This window comes from Notechis scutatus, chromosome 1, assembly GCF_049901735.1.
Source record: "Notechis scutatus isolate UNSWTSFEM ecotype Mainland chromosome 1, rNotScu1.2, whole genome shotgun sequence".
NCBI lineage: Eukaryota > Metazoa > Chordata > Lepidosauria > Squamata > Elapidae > Notechis > Notechis scutatus.
The window spans coordinates 312,438,130-312,455,469 of NC_142009.1; the positions used below are offsets into that span (position 1 = coordinate 312,438,130).

At 39.2% G+C, this 17,340-nt stretch overlaps 1 protein-coding gene across 1 annotated transcript; it reads right to left on the reverse strand.

Annotated features, from left to right (window-relative positions):
* Positions 1–4,475: 4,475 nt before the first annotated feature.
* Positions 4,476–15,046, reverse strand: ZBTB1 (zinc finger and BTB domain containing 1). Its single transcript, XM_026670134.2, has 2 exons — positions 14,596–15,046; positions 4,476–7,434 (listed from the first exon to the last, which is right to left on the reverse strand). The coding sequence occupies exon 2, from the start codon at positions 7,413–7,415 to the stop codon at positions 5,286–5,288; it is 2,130 nt and encodes a 709-aa protein (XP_026525919.2). The 5' UTR covers positions 7,416–7,434; positions 14,596–15,046; the 3' UTR covers positions 4,476–5,285.
* Positions 15,047–17,340: the final 2,294 nt, after the last annotated feature.

Below are 17,340 nucleotides of genomic sequence, written 5' to 3' on the forward strand. Positions count from 1 at the left end.
ACTCAATATCACTCACATCAAGGCATGCATCTCCTCTCCTGGCTTCTCATGACTGTGGGGATGCTGCAACAGTTTTGTGTGAAAAATGGTCATAAGTCACCTTTTTCAGTGCCATTGTAACTTTGAATGGTCACTCCACACAAGCAAAGTACCAGCAAAGGAGGGGAAAAAAACTCCAGAGAAGTTCCTGCGACAGGAAGTTTAGTTCTTCCAAGAATATAATAAGGGTTAACGGAGAGGCAGTTTCTGTAAGCAACACCAGAATGTTTCCTTCCTGCCTTCCTTACAGGATTAGGCCAGTAATTTCTTCTAACAACTGGTTCTCCAAACTGCTTAGAATGTTAACAACCGGTTCTAGAGAATAGGTGTGAACTGGTAGAATCCCACCCGTTTATTTACCATCTTTAGTGTTTTCTCCACTGCTATAGGTAAGGAAATATACCAGTTGGGCAGCCACCTGGCAACTAATTTTGGGTGACTGATCCTTTCTGGATAGAGGTGTTTTAGAAGTCCTTCCAGAATTGTTGTGAACTATGCTAAACATCCGTTGTATAGTCTCCTGGATCTGGACTTGGTTGTGCTGTTCTGTGGAGATGACAATGAATCTTGTCTGGTAATTAGGGATGAATTTGATCTGTCTATACCAGTTGAAGCAGATAAGGTCCTTGGAATATTAAACTTTGCAACCTGTTAGATCTCCTTCCTTCCTGGTTAGTTACAGCTTCTCAGGAAATGACATGCACCTGGGTTCAAGGGATAGTAGATTCTTTGAGGGAAGGGCCTGCTCCATCTGCTGGCAGTATTTTAGAAGATGCAGCTGGTTTAAAATACAATGGCCTGGTTCCAGAATGGGGTATCTCATCATGCACTTAGAACTGGGGTGACATGATAGCAGTGTTCCAATATTTAAGGGACTGCCACAAAGAGAGGATAAACCTATTCTCCAAAGCATCTAAAAGCAGGACAAGAAGCAATGGATGTAAACTAATCAAGGAGAAATAAGGAGAAACTTCCTGACAGTGAAAACAATTAACGGCTTGCCTTCAGAAGTTCTGGATGCTCTGTCACTGGCAGCTTTTCAGACGACATTGGACAGTTATTTGTCTGAAATGGTATAGTATGGGCTGGACTATGAGACCTCCAAGTTCCCTTCCAACTTTGTGTTTCTGTGTTCTGTACTGAAGCAACTGCAGTTGCTATCTATCAATCAGTGGGCCTGATGTTTTATCTTTAGTATATAAATACTGTAACTCTGCAATGCTTTGAAGACAAATCTGCTTCAAGCAAAATGGGGATGTTTATTTTCCCAGGAAGAAAACTGGTATAGGCTGCATGATACTCTTTCAGAATTTTGGTATTTCTTAAAAAGATACTATATTATGCATTTGGGTAGGGTATTCTGGAAGCTTCCCCATTAATTGCTGAAAGAAATCTTTATGATTCACACAAAGTGTACAATCCAAAATCCAGCTTTTACCACCAGTCATTTAGAAGTAGGCACACCCATGAATTCTAAACTAACAATTATTTAGAATATACACTGAACTCAGATTATTTATTTTGAATAAAATTGAAGACTTCCATGACTCTGTAATCTAGTGATTACAATGTAAAATCATCATAGTTTTGTTTAGCAACAATATAGAAGATCTGCAATTTCCTTTTGAGATATTTTTGTGCTTTCTACTCTAGCCTACAGCCTTGGGATTTCCTAGTGATCTCTCATCCAAGTAGTAACCAGATGCAAACCTGCTTAATTTTCTTCAAAATCAGCAGCTAGAACATTTTTGAAAAATGAGTAAAACTATGTATTATATAAAGATCTGCTTAGTACATTGCAAAAAGTGTAAATGTTTGCCACATATGAGCCAACATAGCACATTCCTGAGTTATATACTTTGATTGCAGGCCTATTTCTTTCTAAGCTAGTTTCTACATCAAGCACAGCAGCTTTTTTTTTTTTTTTTTACATTTCATGCAATTGCAGCATAATTAGAGCAAACTATCGTTATCATATGGAAATATTGGAAGTAGTGCAATGGTACAGGATTCTTTGGTAGATTGCAACAGGCATTGGCAATGTGGCAGACAAGCTTCCCCTGGCTCCCAACACTTACACATACATACCAGACATACATACCAACCCCTTACACTTGCACTTTGGTTCTGTTTATCTGCCCTTTTTTTTTACATAGAAGGGACTTGGAATAATTGTACCAGTCCAGCCAAGGATGGAACAGGAAGTTTTCTTCCCTTTTATTGGATTAAAAAAGGGATGAAAATCCATATTTTTTCCTTCCAGCCTTTTATTGCTGCCTATGGAGGTAATTGCAACAAGTGGCCTTGAATAATCATGACACTATCACAAGTAATGGTGGCTATGTATCTGGGAATGTTTCCATGTTTCTTCGCAACTCTATCATCCCATATATGCATGTGCCTTGAGCTTCTGTCTCCCAAAGCATAATGTAGACTTACATCATTTGGCCCAAAAATGTGCCTATGGAAAAGTGATATGACCAAGGATTCTAGTCTTTACTGAAGATAAAAATGGGTTGGGTGGAGAAAACCACATCCTGCTCAGTAGGAGGATCTGGATGTGTTGGTGTTGAAGGAATAGCAGTCAAATGAGAGGAAGGACTGGTAATCTATTCTTATAACATAGTTGGGCAGTTAACTAACAAGGGTAGGATTGGTAATCCTTGCTGCCTGGAAAAGGGAGTTTGGGAATTATATGTTCTTGCCCTTAAAAAAATAAGATACATTATAAAGATTTTTTTTAATGTCCAGGATGATTCAGGCAGTTGTTTTCATTTAAGACACTCAGCTTATTCCTGAGTCCAGAATTTAGTCCAGTCCAGAATTTAGCATAAAAATAATTCTGCTGCTTTAAATTAAGGAACTTAATGCTTAAGAAATTATAAACAACAAGCACTAGGAAGGTTAAGCCAATCCACGGCACTCCAAATGCTGAACTACAATTCTCAGTATTTTTAGCATATTGGCTAATGTGGAATTGTCTTTCAGCAACATCTGGAACCCCTCAGGCTATCTCTAAACTAGGTATTTTTTAGTTTTAAAAAGTGAAGCTACAGGAGAGGGATTCAATCATCCTTAGTTTCAACGTGAATACAGGAAAGAAGGTGCATACAGTAGAAAAAGGAAAATGCAGTTGCTTCTCTAAGAAACCAAACCTGCATCTATTCCTCTCTTAACATGAAATTTACAGAATCATTTTTCAAAGTTGACAAGCACTGCAGGCTGACATTATTCCTGTCCATCCTCAGAAAACAGATAACAGATAATCAGAGTTGGAAGGGACCTTGTAGGTCATCCAGTCCAACCCCCCGCCCAAGTGGGAGACCCTACACCATTTCTGATAAATGGCAGTCCAATCTCTCCTTGAAAGTCTCAAGTGATGGCACTTCCACAACTTCTGAGGGCAAGCTGTTCCATTGGTTAATTGTTCTATCAGAAAGTTTCTCCTTATTTTCAGGTTAAATCTCTCCTTGTTCAGTTTCCATCCATTATTCCTTGTCTGGCCTACAGGAGCTTTAGAAAATAGCTTGACCCATTCCTCTCTGTGGCAGCCCCTCAAATATTGGAAGACCACTATCATGTATCCCCTGGTCCTTCTCTTTACTAGACTAGCCAAGCCCAGTTCCTGCAAATGTTCATTGTATGTTTTAGCCTCCAGTCATAATCTAATCATCCTGGTTGCTCTTCTCTGTACTTTTTCTAGAATCTCAACATCTTTTTTATAACGTGGTGACCAAAACTGGAGGCAGTACTCTAGATGTGGTCTTACTAAGGCTTTATAGATTGGTATTAGTACTTCCCTTGATCTTGATTGTATCCCTGTTAATACAATTTAGGATTGCATTAGCTTTTTTGGCTTCTGCTGCACACTGCTGGCTCATATTTAGCTGGTTCGCTCATATTTAGCTGGTTCAAACCAACTTCCAATTTCCAAAATTAGAATTCCAGAGTTTCCAGAATTGGAAAGGGTTGAAGAAATAGGAAAGCCACTAAAATTCATACAGATAAGAGAACTCCTTGACACAAGCATCCCATTTCTTTTCAGACTGTTGACTGCTTTTCTTTGTACTGTCTTTCCTCATATCTATTCCAAGTCTCCAAAAAGTTGATTCAAGATTGCTGGTAGGACAAATACAAGCTTCATGGAGAAGGTGCACATTAATCTAGCACCTCAGAATAGTTCTTGTCAATTAGAAAGATATTCTGTTTCTTAGGAATAAAACAGATTGCTGTCTAGACTACCAGGAAAAGCCAAGTAGAAAAAAAGAAAACATTTTTTTAAAAAAAAATGTATTTACACGAGGATAAACATGATTGCACATAATGGGTTGCACATTTACCCATTAAACTGAATTGATGTACACCTACTTTTGATTTCAAATGCACTTGTGACCCACCATAAAATATCTGGAAGGCAAAAGGTTCCTTACCTCTGGTTTAGATTATATTCCAGATATTTTATAAGTATGTTATGAGCACATTTATGGAAACTTCAGATCCTTTCAGCTGCAACACATCTTTAGAGCAGATTACAACAGTGTAAAATTATACAGGAAATACAAATATGTAAAATGATTCTGAAATATGGAACTCATGTGCAGTCCTCATTTCATCTCAAGATATAGTTGCAGAAGTAAAAAAAATGCACTCATTATGTTGGGTACATGAAATGCAAATAACAGGATATCAAAGATAACCTTATATTCTCATAACAGAAGCAAAAAAAACTTCCTGCAACTCAGTATGTCCATGAATGTCTATATAACTAAATATGGTGAATTCTGTTGTAGATAGTATCCAGTAATTATTTCTTGGCATTTAAGACTATCCTTGCGTATTTTAAAAACTATGTAATTTAAATTGTTCACAAGAAAAAAAGGAAAAAAATAAAACACACATAGAAATATAAAAGCAGACATCTTATGTTGATGGAACTGAGAAGCTGTTTAATAGAAGCCAGTGACTAGGGTAATACTACAGCGTGCTTTTAAAACTTGAGGGTTTAAAAATAATAGCTTGAATACTCTGGCAGAAAAAAACCAACAAAAAGTTAACAGAGACAAAAATAAAAATGCAATAATGAAACATTAGGTACTTTTTATGCTATGTACTGTAGTTTAAAACCCTATAATGAAGATAAAAACAGACATTTAAAAACTGGCTGATCAATTTTTTATGCACTACTGTTTGCTTTGCTTTGGTGTATTTACTTTTGTTCTAGGTCTTGTCAAACAAGCATTACGTGGTCATGTTCGTTTCAAATGCTTAGCATTATAATGAGATCGCATATCTTTTCTCAGATTAAATTTGGCTCCACAAACACCACATGTGTACAGATGAACATCCATGTGCTGTTCAAGTTGTTCATTATTTGGAAAAATCTGGAAACAGACTTGACAAATTGTCTCTCCAGGTGACAGATGGGATATCATATGCCGGACATGATCATGTTTTCGGAAGTTCCCTTGGTCACAAATGGAGCAGATATACCTGGCCATGCCTTTATGCATGTCATTGTGAAGGCGAAGCTGACGTTCTCTTAAAAACTGCTTCCCACATGTCTGACAAACAAATTGTTTTTCCTTGGTGTGCACAGTATAATGCTCTCGCAAATGACAACGCTGATAAAACCCTTTCCCACAAAGAGTACAGAAATGCTTGCGTCGGTGATCCCTTTCGTTCTCTTCCATAATTGCATTCTTAAACAGATCTTGTTCCAAACAACTGGACATATGTTCAACTACTAAATTCTCTGTTTCAAAACGTAATCCACAGTTAGGACATCGGAAAGGGCATGCTGAATCTCTGTAAAGTTGTTTTTTGGGGAGCGTGTTCATCTGAAAATGGCTGTCTCCAAACTCATCTAACATGTCTACATACATCATTTCTTGGTTTTCAGATTGTTCTTCAGGACTCTCTTCCAAGTCAATTTTCTCCTCCATGTTCCTCAAACCATTGGTGGTTAAGTCTTGTGGCTCTCCACAAGTCTGTGCATGATCCTGTAACTGCCGTCCTTTTACTAATATTTGGCCACATTTTCCACAGGCACATATATTTTCTATGTGTTTGGATAAGTAATGAGAAGACAAATCTTCTTCTGTGATTGTCAGGCCACACAGTTCACAAGATGCATTTTCCGTCACTTCCTTGACTTTATTTGCACTGACTTTATTTGCAAGGACTCTGGTACTTTTAATGTACTTCCTAGCCTGCTCATCAATAAGCATGTGGGGTTTTAAAAGAGCCTTTCTAACACTTCTATTTTCACTGATATCTTCCTCAATATAGTATCTATAAACAGGTTCATCATCATCTAGCTCTTCGTTATCAGTGGAATCATTGCCATTTGTTACTTTAACAATATTAAACTCCTTCAGGTCATCTGTAGGGTTATCATCTGGTTCCATTTTGACGATAATCCTTTTCCTTTCTGTGGCTCTACTTCGCTCTTCATTTAATGGCTCTGATGAGGCACTCCTGCTTTTTCCACTTGTTGTATTTGATGTTGTAGATGAAGAACTCTCAGCAGATTGGTTTGCACTTGCTTGATATTTCTCCAATTGGGAAACTGGCATTTTAGAAGTAGAGTCCCTTTCACTGCTGTCCTTCTCAGGCCCTAAATATCTGGAGTTCTGATAAGAATGCCTATTAGTGCATGACGTGATATGTTCATCTAACAACCTCTCACAGCTGAAACTGAAGCCACAACCATCACAGGTAAAACTTCTTCCAAAGCGCCGTGAGTTGGACGCTCTGTCTTTGGCACCTGAGAGTTTTGACACAGTGGTCCTTTTGCAACTCTCTAAAGGTTGCTCAGAGAAACTGTTTAATTGTAAAGCTTCATCATCAACCTCTCTGCTCTGGGAAGTACTCACAGTAGAACTTGGTGGCTCTGCACTCCACTTGTTTGCTTCGCTCCTGTTTTTAGCCAGGGTATCTTCATACATCCGAACACCAAAAATCATTTTGCTATTTTGAGTACTGGAAGCAGAAGAAGAGCACTGTAAACCAGAGGAGTTTGTATCTTGTATATCTTCCAGACATTCTGGCACATTGTAGAGCTGTAGGGAATTCATGGCTACTTTAAATTGCTCGAAGTTAGCCGGGGCTGTCATGATTTTCCCTAAATACATAAACTGTAAAATGAGATCAAAGCACTCAGCTGTAATCTTCATGTTGCTGAGGTTCAACTGTGCTGTGCTTTGCTGCTGGCTCATGAAAAACATCCTAAAATAAGAACTGCAAGCAGCCAAGACAGCCTTATGCGCCTGGAAGTAGATATCATCAATTGCAATACAGCAATCGCAAAGAAATCCCCATTCTCTTTGGTTGTTCAGTTGTTGAAGGACATAATTGCTATGGCTAGTCCTTGCCATCTTGTGCTTGAATCACAACCTGTATCAATAGAAAGGAAGAAAAGGACAAGCATTAGCTATGTTTAGAGAACAGACATAATCAGATTCCATCATACATCATATGACCCTAACTATTTACCACATTGCCGGAGATGACAAACAAAAGGATCCTCCATTTTGAACTTCAGTCTAGAAGACCTTTAGGATTACGGCTTGGAAGAATCCTTTGCCTTCTCATTCAAGGGAAGATCATTAAGAATTAAATAAGATCGCAATCCTACTATGTTTATGTAGAACCTAGATACACATTATACTTTACATTATGATGTTAACTACTTTGGGTAATGAAACATCTGCCAGAAAACAACCAAGCTCAGAGAGCATCAGGGACCCTTCATTTCAACCCTGAGCTTCAAATATTCTCCTTTATTGGGACTTCACATTATATTGACAGCATATAAAAAGTTACTATGCATAAGTGCACATTTTGTTTCTTGAGAATTTCCCAAGAGGCTGATTAAGAAAACTGGACTTCAGAAAACTAGAAATATGTACTCAGGGTCTCAAATATTTTCAATTGTATTCCTTCCTCTGTTGTTTTTTTTCCTTTAGCATCTACACTTTCATAGGCATGGGGGAGGGATGCCAAGGAAGATTAGGCAACAAGCAGAGAGATAAGAGACTTATCTAGAAGAAACTGATACTGCACTTTACCAGAAAGCCTTCAGATCTATACTAACAAAGTTTAGATTCAAATTTAAGTTAAATATATAGACAGTTCTCATTTCCAAAGATATATATGCAGAATAAATTATGCTGTATTAATTACAAAATTAAGAAGGCCAAGGGCTCCTGATCATAGAAAGGGCACAAATGTATATAAGACATTTTGGCCACAGCTGCCATCTGCTCCTGAAGCAGGAGCTGAGAATCCAAGAAGATCCCAGACTGAGCACCAGTCTTGAATGGAAAAGTATAACTTCATCCAAACTAAAAATGGAAAATTCCCAGAATTCCCTGTGGGGCCTTAAAACCCATACTCTGACTCAGTAAGATTAAGTTGGAATCAGTTTAATCGTACAAGACTTGCACAATGTATCTCAAGGTCAATGAGTAGCATATGAATGATACTGAATCTCAAACCAACAGATGAACTCATCTAGCAGTCTTATGCAAATTTTACATAGTTGGAGAACATCAAACCCTGTGGCACCACATCCTGGAAAGACTGAGGAGCAATCTCTCCCCATTCCCCTACCCATACCCCATCACCATCAACTACAATGGGCCATGAAGAAAAGAGAACCACTGTAAAACAATGAATCCTCCTCCCAAAATAATCTCCAAATCTTGCAGCTAGTCTGAAAGGATACCATGGTCAAAAGCCGCTGAGAGATCAAGGAACAGAAAGACACCACTCCCATTCCAGCTCTGCAAAAGGTCATAAAAATGTGACAGATCGTACCTCTGTATTAAATCGTTAAAAAATTCTTCCAAAACGGTTTATAATTATAAACAAACTGCTATAAACAAACATATTATTTAAAAATAAGCAAAAAAAACCTTGTAAAATCTTTCCCTTTAGAGCAGGGGTGTCAAACTTGATTTAATTGAGGGCCACATCAGGGTTATGTTTGATCTTGGGGAGTGTGTAATGTGTGTGTGTGTGTGTGGCCAGCATGAGCATGGCCAGCATGATGTCACTTGTGTCGGGAGTGCCTGTGGTGGCCCGAGCGCTCTGCCTGCAAAAACGAGCTTCTGAGCTCCATTTTCGGCTATGACAGCTTCTTGCAACCCCTTGCCAGCGAAAAAAGAGCTTGGGTAGTTGCACAGCCCTCACAAGCTCCGTTTTCGGCTGTAACGGCCTCCTGCAACCCTCTGCTAGCTAAAAGAGAGCTCGAAAGGGCCGCATGCAGCCCTTGTGAGCTCCGTTTTTTCTGGCAGAGGCACCATAGGTTGGTCCTTCGTTATTTCCAGGACAGCCCCGTGGGACAGATCTAAGCACCCCGCAAGCTGGATCCACCCTCTTGAGTTTGACACCCCTGCCTTAGAGCAATGTTGGTGATGTTCAACTGAGCAGTCTACTGAAATGGTTCTTTAATTTCTCAATTTTGAGATTTGGTCAAACGATATACACTGATACCCTGCTGGCTTTAACTAAACCAGCTTTCCCTAACCTAAGTTTATATTTAAGATTGGAATTCAAATCATGCTGACTGAGGTTGATAGTAATTGTAGCTAAAATATTTCTAGGGGTCCAAAATGGAGATGTTTCAATAGGCAATAATAAATTATTTGGGTCAGTGCATATCAGGTCTTGCAATCTCTAAGCACAAGAAAAAACTTTTGTTTGTTTTTCCAATCTCCTCAGCTTTTTCCACGCCTTCTTTCCCCTCTCTCTTACCATAATTGACTTCTCTATCCCTTCTCTCTTCAGAGTTATTTATAATTAGTGTTATATAACCCTGATAACGTCCTTAGAGCAGACTTTGTACGCTTAGCTGGACAATTCATATAATAAATGTGTTTCTGTGTGCGTATGCATCCCCTCTCCAAAATGTTTGTGTGTTTATGTACATTATGTCACACACACAGAGAGTGCGTGGTGTAATATATTGTAATTTCTGCAACTGAGTTGCATTGTTTTTAATGACAGAATTGGGGGTTGCAGAGAATATGGCTGAGTTATAATGGATAATAATGATGTCATAAGTGAAGAAGCAGGCATTTTAAGGTTGGGGTTTTTATTTTGCTTTTTATTTGTTCTTACTTTTAGAGTATTGGGGTTTTAAAGGTTTAGGGATATATATATATATATTTTTTCAGCTTTTTTCGGGTATTTTCCCACGTCATTGTAGTTGTGCTTTTAAAGTTGTAGCAACGTTTTGGCAGAATCTCATCTGCCATCATCAGGCTTCTGTATAGTGTTCATCTGTGAGTCAGACTTAAGCCTGATACAGAAGCCAGATGATGGCAGATGAGATTCTGCCGAAACGTTGCTACAACTTTAAAAGCACAACTACAATGACGTGGGAAAATACCAAAAAGCTGAATCATTATATATATATATATATATATATATATATATATATATATATATATATATATATATATATATATATATATATATATATATAAAAATAAATATAAATATAAATATATAAATATATAAATATATATATATAATGTTTCAATACACCAGTTTACACATTGCTTAAAGATATAATGTGCCATTATAAATTGGTGACAATATTGGAAAGCCACAAAAAATTAGACTATATGTGGCCCACAGTTGTACCTATGATTTAGTACATTCAATATACATGTGATACTAATTATAATTTGCCCTAAAAAGTGGGGGAAATTAATTTTATTAGTGGATGAAAAGAAAAGTAGAGTAGTATACAGATCTAGGGATGCCCTCAGTCAGAATAAGAACTGGAACATTTCTTCTTTGCTAAGGATACCCTTTACTGACTTTTAAATTTCCTTTGCTCTACTACTGGCAAAGCATTCAAGAAATTCCTTATAGTGACTGCAATATGTGGCGGAGGCTCTGCCCGAGCCACATAATGCAATGCCTTCATAATCTCCAAAATAGCCAGGTTCATGGCCAAAAGAAGGCATGACTAAATACTGATAACACACCAGTTTCTAACAGTGATAGAGAACTGGCTTGTTACAAAATGGGACTGGGGAAGAACTTGATAAATAGCATGGTATTAATTCGAGGTATTTAACAGTCCATGTTAGATATTTATAATACACTGAGATACAGTGAGACATTTTCACAAGTCATATATAACTTAATAAAAGAAAAAGCAACATGTCTTCCTGAACATCTGATGTTATTATCATTATATTTAAAGCTATAGGGCAGACTTCCCCAGCTTATTTGTTCCCCAAGTGTCTGAATTTCAACTACCAAAATTCTCAGCAATGGCTATATTGGTAAATGAATTATTGGAAGAGTTTCACATATTTAGAGGATATCCCATTTGGAAAAGCTGACTTACAAGTATCATGGGAGTCCAGAATCAGGTTGGTTAAAGTAAAGCACCACTGACTTCATAATCTTCAAGATGAATACGAAAAACCTATGATCAGATTTTCCAACAATTTTAAAGAAATCACTGGCAATGAGATAGGACAGGGATCCCCAACCTTTTTGATGCCGCGGCCCGGTACCGTCATCAGCTGGGCGCCGCGGCCCGGTACCGGCATCAACTGGGCGCCGCCATATTTTTCCGTGACCTCACCGGAAGCACTTTTGAAAAGATGGCGGGCGCTAGTGCTTCCGGTGAGCTTTTTGGGTAGAAATGGCTTTCTACCCGGAAAAGCTCACCGAGCGTTGCGCGCCATCTTTTTGATGAAACGTAGCCCGGTGAGCTTTCTACCCGAAAAGCTCACCGGAAGCACTTTTTTACCAAAAAAAGATGGCGGCGCCCAGCAACCAGCGGCCCGGTAAGAGTTGTTCCGCGGACCGGTATCGGTCCGCGGACCGGCGGTTGGGGACCCCTGAGATAGGAGACAACTGAGATAAATAAATAAATCTGTTATATGGTGCCTATCTTTTCCCTCCAACAAGTCTAATAGCAGAGCAGAAAAGAGAGAAATGTGCATTTTGATGTTGAAAATATTACTACCAGGAGTAAAGTTTCAAACATCCTACCTTCAATACCACTGCCTAACTCCAATTCCACTTGCCTTCTGTCTGCCTTTGCTCTGCAATAAACCATGGTGGCTACAATTACAGATTCATCATCATATCCTTATTGGCCCTTAGCTATTTACTGCAGCATTTCAGCTTGAACTGCTTGTCTATCCCACAGCACATTACATTTACACAAGACAATGTTTTTCATAGAAGGAAATTTGTATCTCCCTAAAATTGCACAGGGGACAAGAGATAATTTGTCCTGCAAAAAGAGACCTGGTAGGATCCAATGAATCACTTAATAAAATATTCTGAGCAAGCAACCTACTCTGTTCCTGCAGCTCTGTCTCATCTGATCTGCTCTCTAAACTTAGCTATCATCTTTGTAGGTCTCTTCTGCACTTCTTCCAGTCTGTCAACATCCTTTTAAGCATGGGTGGGGAAGAGCTGTGATATCTTATCTGAGGCTTCTGTTAATGCATACATACAAAGTTTTAAATTAATTGCAAGGAAACTGTCTGAAATAGTGTATTTCCACAAAAAAATCCCCATCTTTCCTATTTCCCCTTCTGCATCAGCTGCTTAAGCAGCAACAGCAGTTTGAGTTCATAAACTTCTGGTGACATCATAGACTATAGTTTGCCAAGAATTCAGTAGAGAACTGGACAAAGTCATACACATACCTATATATGTGGTAAGGAAGTCACAAAGAAAAATAAATTCTCCCTCTAAGAAATAATGCAGAGAGAAATGAGCGGTCTTTGTGCTACTTCTTTATCTTCTTTATGTGGTTTGGTGATGCCTTTCCTCATCTCCTTCATCCTCCCCTCCAACAATTCATGCAAGAAATAATAATAATTTTTTAAAAAAGAGATCTGGTCAGAATATTGGCAGTTACTTAATTGTGACAACTCAGGATGGCTTATTGAGCTACCTTGGCACTTGAAAGATTTCTCAGGCTTGAGTAACTTATAAAACTACATACCAACTAGAAGTCAAATGATCTAACTTTGTATGAGAAATTAAATATTCTTTAATATTTAATATTCTTTCAAGTTAGCTCAGAGTCCTCAATCTATTTATCCAATGATTTTGACCTTGTTTAAATTATCTTTGGATTGAAAAGAATTTCTTAGAAAGCTGTGATAATCTGTTTTTGAATTACATTAATATTAATATATTCATTTTGATTAATTTTTACTTCTGATTTCTAAAATAGACTTCTGTACAGTATTTATTTTTCTAGCCCATTGTTTATAGACATTGTATATTGTAATCTTAAATCCTTTATTGGATTTGCCAGTGCTGTTTTCTTAGATATGTATTAATCTATTGCGTTTCCTTCCTAGTCATGTTTGATGGTTATCATATAACCAAGTATTTTCTATCTTAAATGGTTAGATTTTCATAGAAATTCAAATACTGTGCAAAGGGATACATTTTAAAATATACATCACTGCCTCCTCACTTTCAGAACTGAGCTGTTGCAGACTCCCTTCAAGGCTATAATTACATTCCTCTACATTTGAACTCTGTACAGGAGTAATATGTATACATAGGGCAATCATGTCCAAATGTTAGCATGATGTCTTTCTTCATCTCCTCAGTTTTTGAAGACAGAAATGATTGAAACGTTTCTAATTTTCATTTCCAGAGAAAAACTTCGTCCAGTATTGAAGATCCAACAGTTGGGAATGAGGGATATTCTCCATGAAATGATGCCAAGATTTCATTTAAATTCAAAGACAAAAAAAAAACTAAAGCAGTTTCAAAATATATCTAAGTAGAGAAAAAGTACTCAATACGAATAACATAAAAGTTTAACCCGCTGCTATCTATGGCGTGCCAGGCAGCGTTCTTCCGATTTTTGCTGATTTATCTATTACTCTATAAACACCAACGAAGTGCATTAACTGCTGAGAAACCTGACCAAGTGTAGGGTTTTACAAATGGCAGCGTTGCAGTCAAGCAAGCGGCGACAGCAACGCTTCCACGTGCTGCAAGGCTCCACTCCTCTTCCCGACCCCAAGTACAACTTTCCTCAGCGCTGGGCGCTGTAAAGAAAACGTGCGCCCCGCTTCGCGCTTCTCCGGCAAGAAAGCCGATGGCGGTACGAGGCGCCAGCCACATGGTGCAATAATCAGGGGAGGAGAAGCAACAGCAGCCCTGAATCGCAGCTAGGAGTGGCTTCCGCTGGAAAGCCCCACCACAAGGCCGGGCGAACGGACGAGCTGGCGCCGCCTTTCCCTCTGGTGCTCGGCGCGCAACAGAGGGCCGACAACAAGAAAAAAATTCTCCGGCGCCTCGCTTTCCCAAAGGCGGGCGAAAGCAGAGGAATATCTTCAGCCATTTTTCCCCCTTCCAACTATCAACCACGCCGCTCCGCTCCCGTCGGGGAGCCTTCCCGCCACTCCTCCGCTCGGCCTCCCGAGGCCTGGAGCAGTCGCAGCGCCCAGCCCTCGACTCCCGTTGCCGCGCAACAGAGATCGCCTCCCGGGGCCTACCCCGTTCCTTGCGCTGGCGAGCCTCGCGTCCCCCTCTTACCTGCGGCCTAACCGCTGAGGAGGTCTTGGAGGGCCGCTGCAGCAGAGGAGAAGGGCCTCGGCTGTTCTGCCGGCGCGGCCGCCGCCTCCTCTGCTGCAGCAACAAAGGACTTCCGCCCCCGGCCGCGCCTGCTGCCGCTGCTCTCTTACTGCAGAAGAAACTCAGGGCTTTGCCGCGACCGCACTGAGCCGGACCCCTCCCCCAGGCTGGCGGCCAGCAAGCGGCGCCTGGCCCTGCTTGCTGCGGCTGGTGCGGTCGTGGCCAATGCAGAGGCACGACGCGGCCCATCGCTGTTTTCTCTGCCCTTTCCTAGGGACCACGGGGCAATCGGCCGGCCCTCGGCGTATCGGCAGGAAGCAGCCCGTTGTCTCCAGGCTCACACTCGAGCCGCCAAGACGGGAGGAGATCGTGGTTTCTGGCGCCTGGCATGATGCTTCTTCGCTTAGACCAGCAGTCAGGATTAGGGAAGGAAGATGCTTCGTCGTTTGCGCCTTTCCCAGGATGCGTCTTTTCATATTTAGTTAGAGCAAAGTGACGTTTCTCACGGTGCTTCACTAATTCCACTAGTTACTAAAAGCCTATTTTTGAGTTATACGAAAATATTATTGGGTCTGCACCTTGAACGATTCGTTGAACTAGTTCACTTACTAAATCACAATTGGTTGGGATCAAGCAGAATGGTACAGAATTAATTATGTTTAACAAAGTTTAACAGAGTAAACCAAACTTTACACTTTAGCATATACCATATGAACTAAGCATATTGATCCTGAATTTATTTCCTTCCGACTGAAAATGCTCAGGAGCCTCTGCCTTTCGGTAATAAATGTATATTCTGGCTCTCAAAGATGTTGCTTTTGGGTTGTTTTTCTCAACCCCATGTAAGAATAGTAAATGTAATGGGAATCTTTAAAAGGAAGAATAACACAAAAATTAATTGCATATAATGTTCTACTTTCTTTATATCTCATGCCAGCATACGTCGTAGTAGTTTCATCTGGTTTTATCCCCACAATCACTATGTGAACAAAGCTGGCCTGAGACTGACCTTAGATAATTCTTCCAAACTTACTTTTTACAAAAAATAATTGGCACGACCTTAGGCATAGAACTGTCTGAAAGTGGATCTCATTAATGGTATGTGATACTTCACTATTAATGTTGTCCTCTTACTCTTTACCACTAAGTTTGCTCAGGAGCTTTTGATGAAGGAACTCATCAAACTCAGGGAAGATGGTGAAGGATCTCACCTTTTTGATAACACAACATCTCTTGAGTAGTCTATTTGTTAAAAAATCTTGTCTATTTGTTTAAAAAAACCTAGTGAGATATACATTTATGGAAACCATAGTGGCTCTTTTTCAAGAAGGCTACAAGGCGGCTATGATTTTGCTATTCATTAATATTTACCATTACAGTACTTCCCTAGAGCAAATACTATACTAACAAGAATATTTATTATTCCAGTTCCTTTTTGAATATTGGAATCAAATTGATTATTTTTCAGTCCTCAGGAACAATCTCAAAATAAAAAATACACATTTTTCTTTTTAAAAAAAGGCAATACTATGAACTGGGAGATTTATTTATTTTTGGTTGATTAACCTGGCTTATAATTTTTAATCTTTTGTTACCTCCAACTTAATCCCCAATCAGTTTGATCTGATTCACCACCAAAAAACTCAGGTTTAGCACAGATCTGTCCTAAATCTTTAATAATGAAAACAGAAGTGCAGAATTCAAATCAGTTCCCTCTGCTGTTTCCTTATCCTCCTGCAGCACTCTGTTAAAACCCCAGCCTGAAATTAAATGTTTTTAATCAGTTACCTATTCTAAATTACTTGAAAGGTTTTTGTTGTTTGTTTTAATGTTTTTTGCCAGGAGCTCTTCAAAGTCAAAACATTTCCTCTCAAATATCTTAATTGCAGAAGCCAGTCTCCCGTGGATCATGTGCCAAAGTATAATCTGAGTCCAAATCAATTCCTTTGTTTCATCCCATTGTTCAATATTTTAATGCTTTGTTTGTCTGTAGTACCTATTTCTTCACTGACAAGATGGAGTTGACTATTTTGGTTAAGCATATAATTGGAAAATAAGATTCTCTTGAAACAAGAGTGTATAGCATGATGCATAAGAGCTGAACTCCTTTCATGCAACATCTGAAACTCCATCCAAACACAATGATAAAGAAACATTATTTGTGTCATAAGGCTTGGAACGTTTGGAAATTATAATTATTAAAATAGGCTGAAAAGACTTCCCTCTGAAGCCAAGGAAGAATTCCTCCCAAACTTCTTGGTTTGGCCCAAATGTGTGTTAAAAAGGACATTCCCCACTGTATTCAGTCTGCCCTACCACCAAGTTAAATGAGGTTTGTGGCCACTGAATAGTTTTTCCTTGGCCAACAGAATTCCAACAGCTTCAGATTGAACTGTGCATTTCTAGTTGTTAAGGCACCAAGCAAGAAACTTAGGAGACCATCTTAGCCATGAAAGCCAGCTGGGTGACTTTGGGCCAATCACTCTCTCAGCCCATCTCACTTTATAGAGTTATTGTTGTGGGGAAAGCGGAGGAAAGTGTGTTGGATATGTTCACACCTTAATTGTAAAAATAATAAAGGCATGAAATAAATAAAGATAAAACACAACCCAGCCAATGTTACTGTGTTAGCTATGATTACAGATGTTGTCCAGAAATTTAAGGCTGCACGGCATTTCCAAAAGTAGACAGCCAATTGCATTAGGT